Genomic DNA, 18,439 nt, shown 5'->3' with positions numbered 1-18,439 from the left:
AGTTGACAAAAGGGGCTTTTGTCAACTTGTTTGGTTGTTCGGTTGAGTGTTGACCGTTATATTGGGTCAACAATACCCAATTTGGCTGTTCAGCCAAAACCTTTGACTGACAGCTCATGCCTAGTTTTGACAAGTCCATTCGCAAAGATTAAATTCCATGAACCCAAGCTTTTCTGTATTTATTGCATAATAGCATAAATAACCAGGAATCCATTGAATCACACAATGCATCGAAGGCAGAATCCAGTGTACTCAACCACAGTAGATAAGATGCATGGAAAAATATAGAAAAGTGTAGTGTAGAACTGTGTAATAAAGTAATTGTCATGAAGTTAGTTTGGATATTGAATGTGTTAACAAGATAAGGACCCTACCCTGCATTGGGCTTCAGTCCGAACCAGACCAATTACCGAATCTCAGACATCCTCAAAATGAACAGGTTACCTCTCAGGGCTTGGGGTTCATCAGAAGTTATAGTGGTTCTGGTATTTGAAGTTTTACTTCAGTGCTTGTGATCACTTGTGGTTGAATAAATAAATAATACAATAAATAAAATGAAAACTCCAGCAACTTAGCATAAAACACAATTCTGTTTCCGTGTTGTCTGCAACAAGGCGACCACTGATCACACTCAATACATGAAACATCTCTAAGTACATATGTTCAAGAATTTATAACTCAATACTCCCTTATTCCACTATTCCTCTCTCTATGCATTTGCTCAAACAAATATCAGTGAAATAAAATAAAAAAACAGCTGTTAACATATGGAAATAAATACTGGTTCTTATAAACTTGCATAAATAAATATTCTATAAATTTTATGGCCAGTATTAGAAATTGTAAGGCCTAAATGGTGCATACATGAAACAACGGAGGGTATTCAGGCCTCTTACACAATTCTGTAACTAACACATAACTAACACATGATGCCTGAAGGGGGATTATTGAACGTTGTGCTGCAACCATTTAATCTCATCTGTCATCCAGAGTGTGTCCTTGGGATAGCAAACATATTAAAATATTTCAACCGGGGCAAAAAATAAACATCTTAGTCTCATCAAGTTTGCAATGTCCAGGTTATCGCTTGGGTGAACAGTAGCAAACAGAAGCGCCTGTCATCATGTGGAGCCTCCTCTCAGTAGAAGCCCCTGTCGTCTGACCCTCATCTCAGTAGAAGCGCTTGCGCCGGTTCTCGTTCCAGTGGCTGTAGACCACCAGGCCCACCACGACCAGCATGAAGAAGCCCAGCATACAGAACAACACCGTGAAGAAGATGGCCACCCCGCTCATCCCTTCCTCCATCTCCCCCCCTGAGGACAGGAGGGAGACCAGGGGAGAGAGGGAGACGGAGAGGGAAGGAAAGGCCAGAGCGTTAGGGGACATTGGTGTAGGGCAGTCTGATGAACACAAGCCCAAAAGCTTGGGGTTTGAACCACCAATGCCTAAAATCTACCTGGAGGCCTCCTTGAGAAAGATGTCCGAACACCTTCTACCTGCTGATTGATGAGGCATTTAAAATCAAATCTAAATATCCCAGATCTTCGCTTTGGATCAATGCATCAATGCACAAAATAGTAAAGAGAAAAAAGAAAAAGCGTAAAGAGCAAAGAAGACAGCAGACGTCAGAAGCACCAGAGTGACTCAACGACCAAAGGGAAGATGACATTATTATAAGGAGGCCAATGCTGCAAATGCTGTTTGCATTTAGTTGATTTCTCCAAGTAGTTCTTAAGTCGGGTTTTCTTACTCAGGATCTGCTCCAGGTTGTCCACGCTGGGTATGGTGATCTCCTCCGCCTCTTCTTCCTCCTCCTTTTTACTCCGCAACACCGTCAGTTGGTAGAGTTTCAGTGACAACACGTCGTGATTGTCTGACGAGACACCACATTGATACACTGGGTGTCATAAGGGCCTTGAACCAGTAATGGTTTTATTAATGCAACTGTTTATCCTACTGGTTTTAGTACATGCTGTTGTGTTTAGTGCCTGTTGTTTAATATGTTGTGTGAAGCCAAGTAACACAATCAAATGTCTGTCCGTCTGTCTGTCTAACTACCTACCTATAATGGCATTTGGTAGGTGATCAATAGCATAATGACAAAGTCCCCATGTTGACACCACAGGTCTGCCGAAACAGGATGTATCAAAACAAATGGGTGACTTGAATTGATGTGCAAGCCAAGCATGGGAAATCATTAAAGACTTCGGCCATCCCCAAATGGACTGTTCACTAGAGAATTCAGCCACCCCCTATGGACTGTTCACTAGAGACTTCAGCAACCCCCTATGGACTGTTCGCTAGAGACTTCAGCCACCCGGCTATGGACTATTTACTAGAGACTTCAGCCACCCGGCTTTGGACTGTTCACTAGAGACTTCAGCCACCCGGCTATGGACTGTTCAATAGAGACTTCAGCCAGCTGGCTATTGACTGTTCACTAGAGACTTCAGCCACCCGGCTATGGACTGTTCACTAAAGACTTCAGCCACCCGGCTACGGGCTGTTCACTAGAGACGTCAGCCACCCGGCTATGGACTGTTCATTAGTGACTGCAGCCATCCGGCTATGGAATGTTCACTAGAAACTTCAGACACACGGCTATGGACTGTTCACTAGAGACGTTATTGGAGCATTCGAGCAAGGCCTACCAGACTCACTAACTGTTTTAACCCCTGAGCCACCAGGCTTCTCAACCAGCAACCCTATATGCTTCGTATTAATCACATGAATATTTCTGCACAAGCAGCAGGGCTTCTGGGCCGGGCTTCAAGAAAAGGTGTTAGGGCAGAATACATATTTTGAAGAGGTTTTCCCCTCTACATGTTAAAAAACTGCCTATGGACATTTGAAGGAAACAAAAATGAGTTTCAAGGTTCCTTCCCCTATCCTTTGAGGGTCTGGGGGTCTTTATTTTTACCTGAGAGGTCTCCGGTGATAGATGAGGCTCCGAAGTAGTAGCCTTTAGGAAGTTTGACCCCCGGGACATCCAGGCAGTCCCTCCACTCATGCTGCCCATCAATGTCTATCATGACCTGGGGATCAGAGGAGCGTTACACACCTCTATGGATCATTTCAACCAGTTCCACCACGAGTACTCCAGCTGTTTATGTTGTTCAATTGTCCAGTTTGAGAACTTCCTAGTTGTTATTTCTGTTGTTGGTTGAGTTTAATTTTGGTTATGGTTGTGAGCAGATATTTCGGTTAGTTTTATCAAATAAAACCAAATCAAACCATAAAAGTCATCAGTTACCATTTCAAACTTCTTATGAAGGTGTTACATTTAAAAAGGGAGCCGATTTTAACCCCAGGGTGTCTCAAAAACCTTTTTGACTTCACAAGTGGGAGCTCACCTCCAGTCCCCCTACTATACCTCCTTCCAGTCAGTGGACACTCACACCTGGGACGCCACAACAGGAACATCACATTATGAAATGGCTACTCAACGAGCTTGAGTGATCACATTTGTGATCACATTTTACAACTGGCCTCTGACACGTGACCTCTTAGCGTGATCTCTTAGTGTGACCTTTTACCGTGACCTCTTACCGTGATCTCTTACCGTGACCTCTTACCGTGATACCTTACTGTGACCTCTTACTGCAATCTCTTACTGCAATCTCTTACCGTGAGTCTGCGGCGGATGTAGCGGATGAAGAGGAAGGTGTCATGTTTGAGGTTCCGCACCATGGCGTTGCAGCCCCCCAGCTCAGTGGGCCGACCGTCCCTCTCATGGTCGTAGCCCACACTGCCGTTCCCGACCATGGCCAGCACGAAGGGAAAGATCCTCTTAGGGTCAGAGTTCAAGGGTCATACATTTGAAAGAAGTTTGGAGGGTTATATATATATATATATATATATATATATATATATATCGGGCTTTGATATGAATACAGTAAACATGTTATATATATATTGGAAAATAAATCACCTGTGTGCGAGGACTGTATCTCTTCTTCTGTGCCTGTCTCCATGGAGGTGAGGGGCACAAAGGAAATCACAAAGAGAGGACCCTTTACATCTCACTGAGAGAACATTGATGCCTTTTCACAATATCTCCTTGGGATCAAATATCTGAACTAGGCAGATATTTATTTAATAATCCAGCATCAAGAAAAGAGCAGAACGTTAATAAGAATGTTAATTGAACGCACGGAAATGGTATATTATCTAATTGAGTCCGCTCTGACTCAAACTCCATGCCAATAGAAAGAGATGAAACCCCATTCTTAAGTAGCCGTAAGTAATATCTCACCAGGCTGTTTTATAAATCCAATGTTCATCATCCTATTGCTATGTACCTCCAGCTGCTTCTCTTCGTTTGGATAAGTATCCACAAACACACCCAGGCCAGTGAAGTTATCTTTATTTCCAAAGACAGGACCTAGAGAAGGAGCAGTATGTATTTGCTTTGCAATACATTTGGTACTGTATAAGTCACAGCAGCAGCTCAAACAACACAAAGGTCTACCTTTCTGCATCCGTTCTTTGGTGTACCAAATAGCCATCCCATCTCCATTCAGGTTCTTCTTGCCTTGGCCATGGATTTTAAAATGCACCTGCATTTCCCAGTCTTTCAGATGGCAAGGCTAAATAAGACAGTTTATGGGGTGAATAGGAGACTCCAATTCTAAGTAAGTACAGAAATGAGGTGTCTTGGACACTCCCCAGGTGTACTTACGATTCGGCTCCACACTGCCCCCTGTCTGCTTTGCATGTCTGGGGTGAGGCGCACCTGCTCTGTGGTAACCATGGAATCACCCATCAACTCCCAGTGGGAGGAGCCTGAGGAGCCAACACCTGGGCACATGGAAAGCAGAAACATGGGCCCAAGATATCCGCAGAACGGACTGTCACACAGGCCCTGGAGTACTTTGTTATTCAGTCAGTCACAGGCTATGCATAAAGGACATTAGATAGAATTAGATAGATGTGTAACCGCTTTAAAGTATAGAGCTGGATTGATATATAGATAGTGGATAGATCTAGACAAGGGCATAGGAACCGGGGGGACGGAGGGGACGTGTCCCCTCCAATATCGGAGACAGGCGCATTTGTCCCACCTAAAAATTATACCGGATCTGTCAGGTTTCCGATATGTGTCCCCCCCAATGTTAAACTCATTCCTACGCCCCTGGATCTAGATATAAACGTGTCAATGTACAGATAGATCAACAGTCAAATCGTTTTAAAGTAAATAGCTAGACAGCTAGACAGATGGATAGATAGGTCTAAACGTTTTAATGTATTATTTACAAGAAACTGGAATACGTTGTATTTGATCAATGAAGGTAGATATATAATAGTTTAATTTATATATATTAATAATATTCTGTCATTATCGGTATGCCCGAGCATTTGTAACAATCTCGAAGGTCCAGCCTCATTGCCTTCACACATTGAGACCCGATGTTGTTAAAATACCTTGATAAGGCTTCGATAGCGAATATTCCCTCTTCAGGAACTCTTCCATTTCATGATGATCGTCGTCGTTGGCAAATGATTGGCTTAAAGCAACGATAATGAACATAAACGTCCAGTATGATTTGAAATCCATATTAAATCGTGTGTACAAAACCCAAGATAGTTTCCTTCCCAAGAAATTCTGGTTGCTGGTAGCAGCCATGGTGCGGCGGGCTCCTCCCACTGGGCCAGCTCTCCTTCCTATTGGCTTGCTGGTATCAGCCATTGTGCGGCGGAATCCTTTCCCTAGGAGGGATCTCCTTCCTATTGGCTTGTGGCGATACATGGCCGACTATCATTGGCTCGTTTCTCCCAGAGTTGCAGTTTCATTATATTCATGAAAAACCTGTGTGTGTGTGTGTGTGTGTGTGTGTGTGTGTGTGTGTGTGTGCGTTTGTGAGTGTCCTGTTATTATAAATTTTGTTGGAAGCACATTACTTAATTATGGTGGCTATGTCTGATTCCCATTTTGAGCCATAATGCTTATTCATCTCTTCTTTCATACAATGGAATCAAATCAGCTTGAAGGTCTATTTGTAATGGACTCCACCAAAAGGGGGTACTGTCATTAATGCCTTTATTTGTATAAGGACCAACTGATCATAAAGGTTAAAGGGTAATTCCGGTGTAAAATGGATTTTGGATATGTTTTGTATGATAACGAGTTGAAACGTTCGTTTTGAAGCACAAAAACTGTATGTAGACGCTTTCTTCAGTTGGCTGTTTTTAGCCGATTCTATCAAAACGCTATAAACTTGGAACGATGGGGGCATTTGTTATGGTAAAAACTTAATCGCTATTTTAAACCACTTAAAAGGCTAAAAGTAGCCCGACACTTCTTTGGTAGTATAATAAGGGTCTTAACATATAAAACGAGGCATTGAGAACTTTGTAAGTGTACAGATTGTTTATTAAAAATGACATTTTATACACGCAATACCGTTAGTAGAGCACCCGTCGACGCCATTTTGTTTTTAAGACTCGATAAGTAGATTGGCGAACACAGAGCTTGCGTGTTGCTGACGGATGTCACAATCTCTGTGTTCGTCAATCTACCTATCGAGTCTTAAAAACAAAATGGCGTCGACGGGTGATCTACTGATGGTATTGTGTGTATAAAATGTATTTGTTAATAAACAATCTGTACACTTACAAAGTTCTCAATGCCTCGTTTTATATGTTAAGACCCTTATTATACTACCAAAGACGTGTCGGGCTACTTTTAGCCTTTTAAGTGGTTTAAAATAGCGATTTAGTTTTTACCTTAACCAGTGCCCCCATCGTTCTAAGTTTATAGTGTTTTGATAGAATCGGCTATAAACAGCCAACTGAAGTAAGCGTCTATATACGTTTTTTGTGCTCCAAAACGAACGTTTCAACTCGTTATCATACAAAACATATCCCAAATCCATTTTACACCGGAATTACCCTTTAAGTAAAACAAGGGTGACATCTGTGTTGGAGCGGTGGCTTCACGTTCTCTGAAGGTACTGGGCCCAGTGGTTCTAGGATGGTTGGTCTGTCATAGGAGACATAAGGAGGCAATGTGGCCACTGGCATAATCTGAGGCAAATTATAATGGACATTACATTTGCAGAGCTTTGATGATATGCTTTCAAAAAGGTACATTTTGTCACGCATGTCATCTCAAGCTATTTAAATAAGCAAAATAATGTACAAGGTAGAAGAATGCACAATTTAACCTGTGCAGAATCACAAACAACTCACAACTGAGTGGACATCTTTCAAAATGTCCGATACTCAGCAGCCCTGCGAAAAACCTTCTGCCCAGCAAAGCATTCAAAGAGAAAGATGCTGTTGACATCGCATTTGGAGTAGAAGGGTTAGTAGTGTGGTACTGCAGTTCGGTCAGAAACCACTCACAGATTGAACCATTGCATTACATATTATTTTACTATAGATTGGCAGTATGGTTCCACTCTCTAACGGTGCTCCCTGCTGTAGCAATTAAAGCATGGTTTCTCAGCGGGGGCGGTACCGCGCCCTGGGGGGCGTTCGCACAACCTAGGGGGGCGCTGGGAACGTGATTCTTTTTTTCATTTTTTTGGGGTTGATTTTTACGGAACCCGTAAAGGGACATGGGATTTTTTTTTTTTTTTAACGTTTCTCGTGAGCACGAGAAAGTATCTGGTGCTCACGAGAAAATATCTTGTGCGCACGAGAAAATATGTCGTGCGCACGAGAAAGTATCTCGTGCACACGAGAAAGTAACTCGTGCGCACGAGAAAGTATGTCGTGCGCACGAGAAAGTATCGTAGCCCAGTCGCATGGTAAATCCATCTGGTAGGTCAGATGGCAGCAGCAGCGGATTTATATTCTTTCATGAAATCAAGAGATATACCTGACCGGGTAATCAACAGGCTAAGGGATGATAAGGTGAAGATACATGTTGACTCTCTCACATAAAGTAAGCAAAAGTAATAGGCTATGTAGGCGATAGAGTAGGTATATTGCTAGTTTTCTGGTGCTAGCACAAATTCTGACCCTGAAAAACAATAGGCTAACATACTTTTGACTCGTTTTAACATCATTCATCCAAAATGTATAAATATACAAATTCTTCTTGTTAGTGTAGGCTTCAGTGAATGACGCACAACTATGGATGCGGTCTAGCAACATTGCGTGTGCGTCTTTCACCGATAATTTTTTACATTTGAATGAATGGATTAATAAACACGAAACATATTTCGTGTTTAGAGTTTTGTTACGTGTCGGAAATCAACCGTCTCTTCTGGGCTACCTGTTCATGGTTTTATACGTTTCCCTTTCAGATTGACATTGAAGTCATATGTGTTATGACCGATGAGGAGCTAAGAGAGTAAATAAAACAATATGGGGACCGACTTGCAATCCGTGCAATGTGTCGCCAAAAAACTGTGAAGTCAGGTGGAGTGGAGAAAGGGACAGTTAGGGCTTCACTCATGCAGAAGTAAGAGAGAGGCTAGGGGAACAACATGGGAAAACTCCTGCCAACCGAGAAGAAGGCCCTATTGGAAATCAAAATGCCGTCAAAGGCAACCGGCGGGTTGAGATAGGATGGCTCCACTCTGAGGACGGCACTTTTCACCAAGTAAAAACAAAAAAGGGAGGTGGAACACGGTACCTTTCGGTCCAGAAATCGATTACTATGGGAGAACTGCTGGAGACGGGCAAAGGCTTGTTTTTTTTCCAAATGGACAGTCATCCAAAGGGCCGATGGCAAACTTCAATTTTGATATTCGTGATTATAGTCACAAAGCAGTACCCCCTGAAGTCACAGTGGGCCAGCTGTACGAACAGACCAAACTACGGATGTTGCGCGTCTACACAACCACAAAGGCTAAAGAGGTAACACCTGTCTCTGATGCATTATCGGACTTCGAGCCCCAGGAGGAGAGTCCAATGAAGGTAATGTTCTGCCACGTATCAATATATATATATATATATATATATATATATATATATATATATATATTTAATGGTGAAATCTGGGTTGGGTGGTTATCAAGATAGGCTACCTTATTGTGGACAAACATGTATTTCAGATTCTAAATTAAAAATAACGGAGTAATTAACTGATAATATGAATATACTGTAGGCCTATATGTCTTCTTAAAAGTGCACTCTACATTCACTTTTAGCCTCAGTGATTTTTTAGGATAAATAGCATATATTGTTGTTATTAAATGTCACATCTATAGGAACAAGAAGTCAGCAAAAAAAAAAGTAATAATTGAAAAGTTAGAAAAATATGTGTCTTATAATTTGCTGATCGTCTGACTTCTTTATAGACTAGGAAAATGGCAAGGCAGAGACGATCCTTGAGGAACAAAAGCAGGAGAAGTCATCACTGGAGGACTGGAACTGATCACCAAGTGGATCATCCAGAGAGCTCTGCCGATGAAGGTGCTGCACCCAGTGGTTCAATGATGGAAAACCATGAAAACGTAAGGCCCATATTGTGGACCCAGTCTGTGATTTACCGTATAGAACTTGTGTTGTAAGAAGATTAATTTGGGCCATAATGTTCAAACTATAAATGGAGACGGAAAGATGATGATATCTTGATTTCGTTGCAAACAATAAAAGGAACTCCATATTTGGACGAAGCTAATACGATGGAAATAGGCCAATGGTTTTGAGTTTAATTAATGTATAGGAATGAATGAAATTCACTTTGACGGTATGAAGCTATATCCCTATTTTCACCCACCCATCTTGAATTGAATAGACCATTTTCGTTGCTTCGTGGAGTCTGGTGGTCTCCGTATATAATAAATAAATGAATAAATAAATAAATATATATATATAATATGAACGAAATAAACGAGTCACACAACTGTGTGCTCAACGTGTGAAATTGTATCTTTCATTCAATGCAATTTCCACATATATATATATATATATACATATATACATACATACAATAATAAATATGTATATGCATATATAGCCTATATATATACACATACATACCTATTTATAAATACATATATTTATTTAATTTATTTATTATATACGGAGACCACCAGACCTCCTCGAAGCAACGAAAATGGTCTATTCAATTCAAGATGAGGTGAGAATAGGGATATAGCGCCATACCGTCAATATGAATTTCATTTATATATATATATATAGGCCTACATTAATTTGCATTGGAGCAAAATCCATGGCCATATAACCGATATTTAAGTGATTCCATGAAGCCACCATGGATTTTGAGTTAAGCGCCCGTGGTAATTTCACGGATTTCTGTGAGACCAGGTTGAAAAAAAGTTATGGTAAAGGTACAACAATGTTATTGTACACATGACCACTTGGATCAGATGATGCAAAAAACATGGTAATAATTCCATGTTTGTATGTTTTTTTAATTGAAATATCAACAGACAGGAGCCATCAGCCAATCAACTCCTGTGATGAGTAAAATAGAGATTCTGCATCCAGCATATGCCGATACTTGCCAATCAACAAGCAGCCAAGGATCTGAAGAAGACTGTTTATTGTTTGAGTCACATCAAGATGCAAACCAGTCGTTAAATGAAGAGGCAGATCTTGCCTGTGCCATCGAAGCATCTCTTGAGGAATTTGAAGTACAGTTTGGACCCGTTGTTGGAGATGATGATAATCAAGACTCTACCCTTCCCTGGAATCCACATGACTTCAACAGTATGCAGGTATACAGTTTTTCCTAGCAATTACATTGTCTTTAAAATGTACAAATACAGTGACAAATTGCCAATGTCTTCAGATTGCTTTTTCATCCAAATATTCCAAATTAAAAGCTATTCCATTTATTGTGATATAAAAAAATCAAAGCAATACATCTATATAATTAATATCTACTATACCTAATCGCACCTGTTCATGCTAATTAATATATTGATTGTCAAAGTTGTTTATTCATTTTATATTTACTATTTGAGTAATCAATCAATAATCACACCTAATTACCTTTTTTAAAAATCTTGCAGCACTCACTGAATGACGGACCTGAATCATCAAGCAGTCTTCAAGCTTCACCAGATCCATTCGAAAAAGAATTTCTCCTTGTGAAAGTAAGGAGAGTAAACATAGTTGATGATGTCCTTGATGTCTTCATGGAACCAAAAATACTGAAAGCTGATCTAAAAATGGAGTTTACAAATGAGAAATCTTTGGACGGTGATGGTGTATCAAGAGAGGTATACTCCACGTTCTGGGAACATTTCTTGGAACAGTGTGAGGGGGAAGATGAACGAGTACCCAGACTACAACCAGGCTATTCTGAGAAGAAATGGCAAGCTCTTGGAAGAGTGTGGTTGAAAGGATACCTAGACCACAAAATTATGCCAATCAGACTGTCACCAGCTTTTGTTCTTGCCTGTTGTCAAGGAATTAATTCGGTGGATGAAGAACTTTTGATTATGTCATTTGCCAGATTTCTTTCAGGGAATGAACGTGCATCGCTTGAAAAAGCACTACAGGGTAACATTGATGAAACTGTTGAGGAGGACTTACTTGAGATCTTCTCAAGAATGGGCTCACACTTCCTGCCATCTAAAGACAAATTACGAGCTGCCATCTTAAGATTGGCACACAAAGCTCTGATTCAAGAGCCAAAGTTCATAATTGACTGTTTCCACTCCAGTATTCACAATGCTGTGCCAACACTAATAACCAAAGATAGCATAATGGAGCTTTACGAATCTAAGAGGCCAACTAACAAGAAAGTGGCCCAGATGATAAAGCCATCAACCGAAAGTCTAAATGCACAAGAGCAGACCACTCTTAACCACCTGCTGAGGTATGTTAGAAGCATTGATCAAAAAAAATTGGAGATCTTCTTACGCTTCTGCACAGGATCCACTGTGCTATGCAAAGACACAATCGAAGTAACCTTTAATAGATTGTGTGGTTTAAGTCGCAGGCCTGTAGCACACACATGTGGAGCAATTCTTGAGTTGCCATGCACCTACAGCTCATACCCTGAGTTTCGTAAAGAGTTTGACAATGTTCTGTCTGGTGACTGCTTTACAATGGATATTCTGTAGTGAATGTAAGGGAATTTTTGTCCCTCTTCTAGTGACATTGTTATGACATTTGTCAGTAACATTTTATTTTATGGGGTCCCCAATATAATGTATCTACAACATGAAGTTAATTGTAACAAACTGTGTAACAGTAATATCATGTATGTAACCACTTACCCTTAAGTAAATACATGGTATTAGTACAGTTTGTTACAATGTACTTAATGATGTACTGTAGATACATTGTAAAAAAAATAATAATCTAAACACTTATTTTGTTCCTTTGTGTATTACAACCAACAAAACATTGTATGGAGAAGAGATGTAAGGAGATGCAATGAATCTGATTAATGCTCAGACTGCTGTATACACTTAAAACCAACAAATTTCATTTTTCACAGTTTTTGGTTTTATTTTCTTATTGTAAATGTTCTTGCTGTTATAAAAATGTTATGTCAATAAAGATAATTTGTTCTTCAGAGAGCAGATCTTATCTCATTCTTCAAATGCAGGTACAAGTCCACTGCTTGATAAGCATCAGCTGGAAGATGCAGCTGTGACTCCACCATCAGAAAGTTGCAGATGTTGTAGATGCACTCAAAAAACTGATTCAAGCCCTTCTTTGATGTGACACATTTAATTGTTGTTTGATTTACTCAAATACATCTATTAAAAACTTATACATGTACATTTAATTGAGATAACATAATAATTTCACCTTGACATTCGCTAACTCAAAAAAAATGAGTTTCACTTGAATTGGGACCACCCACTGCGCATGTGCGAGGCAACACGCTCCAACCGTCTCTTTCTCACATTCTCCCGCTCTTCCTCGCTTCATTCTTCTCGGAGTCGGACATCTTCCTTGACACTGCTGCGAGATATAGCTGTTTTCCACTCAATGGTGAGTATTTTATTTTGTTGCATTTATAAAGCTGTTGCTGTTAACGGACCGTAAAGCCGTACGAGTTTTACCATCAGTGAAGTGAAGTCGCTAGCTAAGATAGCTACAGGAGGGAAAATACAGTTGAGTAGGCTAAGTGTCTGTGGTTAGGCGGGCCCTACTCTGACTAATGTTCTGCCCATAGGCTGTATAGAGGTTATAACCGTATGTTTTCTGGAAAAAATGGGGGCAGCTAGGATCCAAGACGGGATTTTGGGGATGGAAACAGTCTCTAAAATATAAAATGCAAAATTATCGAACAAAGCTTGGGAGACTCGGTCATCCTGAAATCCGTGTGAACTCCTTGAAACATAAGCGAGAAGGCCAAGGCAAAGCTGCAGCTAATATCAAGAAGCCTAGAAAGGCTGAAGTTAACTACATTCCTCTACACCCAAAAGGTGAAACTGCAGAGAGCTTAGAGAACGAGAGAATTGCTTTATTGTCAGAACTGAAAAAGCGTGACAATGAAGTAGTGATAAAAGCAAAAATGGAGAAAACCTTCTCCCACAGACGCCTTGAAGTTGTGGAGCAGAGGCCTATGATAGGAGACTTCAAAAACAGATGGCCTGCTCTGTTTGAGCCAAATCAAGTAAGTAAATGTTTGTGTGCTGTCAATTTATATTATTGTTCATGGTGATTAATGGCTGCAGTTTGTATTTTTCAATAATCCTGCATCCCTTTAAGGCAGTATTTATAAAAAACAAAATAAAAAAAGTAAAATTTTTCAGGTGAATGCAGAGTTCTTACGCATCACCACCAAGCCACTGGAATCAAAGTTCCTGTCACAGTTTGACCACTTTTCGGACAAGCTAACAGAGATCTTCGCATGCAAAGGAGGAGTTAAGGGGCAAAAGATCAAATGCATCCTGTAAATTAACGACCTGGTTAGTAAATACTTCAAATAAACTTTCACTGTCAGGTGGTAGTTTAGTTTTTTTCTATAGCTGCTCAAGTACTTAACAACTGAAAATATGGTGTTTTGATAACACTAGGAAATTGATGCTACATGATTAGAGAAAAGGGGCTGTGGCTTTTGCCCAAACAAAAACTGTAACTACAGGAATGCACTGCAGTGCATCATACACAAAAAAACAGTCCTAGAACCAACACAAAATGGCATGCGTTCTGTCCTTGTACATGCACCTCTCCATGTAATGATAATCTGGTTTAAATTTGGCAAAGTATTCTTTTAATATCAGTAACATAAAGATGAACTGCACACAAATTACAACACATTGCCACACATTTTTACACTCTGGCCAGGTTTGAAAGCATTCCATGCTCTTACTAATCTCAAACCTACATGTACCTATTGCAGATATAATTTTAAGATAAGATGATGAGTCTTTGTCTCCCTTGGGAGAAATTCATTTTGGACAGACAGTCAAATCCTGCACCACAATCACAACCAGATGTCTTTGTCTCCCATGTTTTAGTGCGATGACATCAGCCTAAGGAGGGAGTGCATCCTAAGAAGCCTTGTGGTCTACGTCAATGAAGACCCGGATGTGTTCTTTAAAGAGTATTTGGTAAGTTACATGTCTTTCTCATGTAGTATAATTGTTACCCATACGTATCACTAATGTAATCATGCAACATAAAGGATATTGTAACGCACATTTTTTCTACATTTCTTGCATTTATTTCACTGTATAGACTGTGAATTACATAGATACACATGACACACGCAGACACACCCACCTTTATAAGAAGGGATGGATTTGGGTTCTCAGTGAGTTTTGCTAAATATTTTCCATGTTAGACTCAAAGGGGATCACTGCATAGCTTTACAACTGAAGAGTGTTAGCCATAAAGCTGTTACTAACATACCACTCCGCTCTCTTGCACTGCTACAGCCTTGGCTTTGACAGCTGCAGCATTTTTCAAAAATATCCAGCAGGTGAAGCTAGGTTCTGATAAGTACTATTAAGCCACGTTTCCACTGCATGGTACCGGCTCGACTTGACTCAGCCTTTTTGCGTTTCCATTACATGAAAGTACCTGGAATCTGGTACCCGGTACTATATATTGTTTTTTCCTGCCCGGCTGCGGTTCCAAAACGGCTGAAGCGCTACTAAAATGTGACGTGTAACATTGCGGACAGCTGATTGGTCAGAGAGTTGTCACCAGCGGCTGCAGGTCATCACATATCACCACATTTCAATAAATAAATGTTTTAAGATGAACAAACTATGCAAGCCTGGTCGCTTTTCCGCTGTCGCCCCTTCCCCTCCCCATCTGGCCATGTGGGTTTCAGTTCAGGAGACTCTTAAGTTCTGAGTTGCGCTCGTGACGGAATGGAACGGAAAACCCAGAGTTTCCCTCATATCAGGGTTCACTTACTATGAGTTGTCACAAAACCCGCTCCCTGGAATACCCCCCTGGAAACAACACTGATGTGTGCAACCGGCGATTCTATTAAATCTGACACACCACCATCACTACCAATGGCCAGATATCTTAGGTCAATTGTTATAGGCTACAGCCGTCTTAGAATTGGCACCTGCTTTTTGATCAAGACAACTGATAAACTGTTGCATTTATATTTTGTATATGGTTTTCTGTTTGTTATTTAGCATTTTAATTAAATTTGTTTTCTGTGTTTGTGTTGTTCAGCCCACTGATGTTGAGGATGCAGAGAGGGACATCACCTCCACAGTCATGGGCATTTACACAATCCGAAGAGACGGACACGAGGAGCCTGACGACGTGGGAGTTGTGATTGAGGGTATTAAAGTCCTCAACAACCTTGGAAGTGTCACTACAGGCTTCATCATGCTATTTGGGCTCATTTATGCCCTTGATCTAGCCTTTCCCGAAAATCTGAAGTACACCTTCGAGTTCTTCCAGAAAATCATAATGAACCTGGATGGACACAAGCTGAATTCAAAAATACAGCAGCTGAAAATAAAACTCTTTTCATAAGGGACTCAGACTTTCCACTTGGTGGCCTTAGCCATTGTACAATTTGAAACTGTATTGTTGTGTTCCAAGTCCTGGTAACTAGTTTTAAAGTCAGCAGAGTGATTTATTTTCTTTTCTACAATGTGATAGGCAATGCAGTGTGTTCATTACAGCGAAAAAAACTTATGAGAAGAGAATAAATCCAAGTTCAAAGTCATTTTATTTATCAGTTTAGTCTGAGCTTGGTGGAAATATTTGTACTGTTCCTATGTGTGAATGTGTTATATGTATTTTATACCAGTTTTAGGCATTACATATTGCAGTTAATGGTAAAAAATGTTCATGGTTGATCCCAACTTGTCACAACTTGCCCTAGCTTTGCTACCTGAAACAGATATCTGTGCTTGTAAAGACAGTTTTTCTGTGTATTGACACAAAGTCATGATGTTGTTGAGTAGATGTCACCAATCCGTTGATGAGTTTCATGTGGAAGTTCAACATATCTATGTAGGCTATATTTGGATGTGTTTTTGTCAGTTTTAAATAAAAACACATCAACCAGATTTGGTGTTATGTGTGTCTGTGTGGGGGTCACATGAAAAAAAGGAAGCATTTTGCCTCATTTTATTTTAGACTAATTATATTAATTTGAGTTGAAGAAATGTAAATCAGTTTAGGTCAACTAATGTAATTACTTTATTTTGACTGTATTTGATAAAATTGGGTTTGACCAACTCAATTTTATAATGTTACATGGAGACACTTAAATGGAGTTGGGGCTACATTAATTTAATGGGTGGAAAACCTGCCCACAATTTATTTGTGTTCATCCAATGAGTTATTTTTTTGAGTGTGTCTGTGTCACATGACACTGCTGGTCGAAATGTGCAGTTATTCTGACATAACTGTACATCAGTTCTGTCCACTGGGGAAAGGCAGTCTTCCCTTCGGTAAAGTTCTGGGAACATGTACATGATTTTGGGTCGACCACTGGGTACCCAGGCATTCTTCGATGGTCTGATGACATGTGAATCCCACACAGTTATGAAATGACTTGGAACAAATCATGTTAAATGTTAAATATGTTGATATGTTGAAGTTAATTAGGCCTAGGCCAGAGTCCTGCAACGGGTCGGGTAGCCGCATAAAAGTTGCTAAAACGTGTGGATTGTGACGTCCCTAAAATTCACGGGCGGGTAAAGAACTCCTTGCGGGCAGATAGCGGAGAACCAAAACAGTATTTTAGTTTGTTCAAATAAGACATAATTGAAAAATATGTGAAATATTTGTATGTCTAAATTACCATTACCACATCGCAAATATGGGGGGACATTAAATAACATAATGTTACGAGAGTAGCGTATGTGTGTGCGCAAGAATGGCTGTGTGTGTGTGTGTGTGCGCGCGTGTGTGCGTGCGTGTGTTGCACACTTGAAAATAAACTCAAGCGTGACTTGAAGAGTAGTTTCTTTAATGAGTTCTGTAAACATACACAGGCAAAGTACACATTTGGTTACGACACGTTTTGTCAGCCATGTTTCAATACTGCTCTACAGAATGTGTAGCTTTCGGTCTGTTTACATCCTGATCTAAGTATTACACCATTCGCAAAAATACATATTAATAGACTTAGTAATCGGCAATGGAAATACACAAAATAAAAGCACATTGTGGCTCCTGATATTATTCCCAGTTCTTAACCTTGGCATACAAAGTAAACAAACACCATCGGCTGTTGTCTGTTTGGAGATACTTTCTCGTGCGCACGAGATACTTTCTCGTGCTCACGAGTTACTTTCTCGTGCGCACGACATACTTTCTCGTGCGCACGAGATACTTTCTCGTGCTCATGAGTTACTTTCTCGTGCGCACGAGATACTTTCTCGTGCGCACGACATACTTTCTCGTGCTCACGAGTTACATTCTCGTGCGCACGACATACTTTCTCGTGCGCACCAGATACTTTCTCGTGCTAACGAGAAACGTTTATTTATTTATTTTTTTCCCCATGTCCCTTTACGGGTTCCGTACAAAACACATTCACACACCCGTGTTTCATAATCTGAGAACATGCACAAAATTTGTGCAGTCGTAAACCCAAATGTGAACTAATGCATCAGAAGTTGCACATCTGTGAAATATTTCCTCACAAATGAAATGTGCTTGGACAAATTTGCTTGGATGGTCCCAGTGTAGTTTGAAAAATGCCCCCCTTGCCTGCGACTTGCATTGGTTAATGCTGCAAGTTAGTTCACATTTGGGTTTACGACTGCACAAATTTTGTGCATGTTCACAGATTATGAAAAACGGGTGTGTGAATGTGTTTTGCACCAACTGCGCTGCAATGATTGTAGCAAAGTGTCAAGTGCATGACTCTTTGAAGTTGTGATGCACAGAATAGGATTTGTGCATTTGTAACAAAGGACTTGTGAAGTCGTAGCCCCTATTTTGTGTTTACACTGGTTAAAAAAGTATTTACAAATTTACTGTTACACATTTGTGACTTTAGTGTACGCATGCAAAATAAATGTTTACGACTTCAAATTTGCTGTTACCCATTTATGACTTTAGTTTACGCATGCTAAAGACTTTTGCTACAATAATACCTTCATAAAAC

At 40.2% G+C, this 18,439-nt stretch overlaps 1 protein-coding gene across 1 annotated transcript; it reads right to left on the bottom strand.

Moving 5' to 3' along the window:
• Window positions 1-209: 209 nt before the first annotated feature.
• On the bottom strand, window positions 210-5,626 carry lman2la (lectin, mannose-binding 2-like a; the record flags this gene model as incomplete). The annotated part of the gene is made up of 9 exons (XM_079734607.1): window positions 210-1,313; window positions 1,751-1,873; window positions 2,921-3,035; window positions 3,628-3,789; window positions 3,932-3,964; window positions 4,302-4,384; window positions 4,472-4,589; window positions 4,682-4,800; window positions 5,425-5,626. 9 exons carry the CDS (start codon window positions 5,624-5,626, stop codon window positions 1,171-1,173), a joined length of 1,098 nt encoding a protein of 365 aa, XP_079590733.1. The 3' UTR covers window positions 210-1,170.
• Between the last annotated feature and the right edge of the window lie 12,813 nt (window positions 5,627-18,439).

The sequence above is a fragment of the Pollachius pollachius genome, assembly GCF_949987615.1.
Source record: "Pollachius pollachius genome assembly, chromosome: 4".
NCBI classification, from domain to species: Eukaryota; Metazoa; Chordata; class Actinopteri; order Gadiformes; family Gadidae; genus Pollachius; species Pollachius pollachius.
This window is presented reverse-complemented; position numbering and strand designations above follow the sequence as displayed.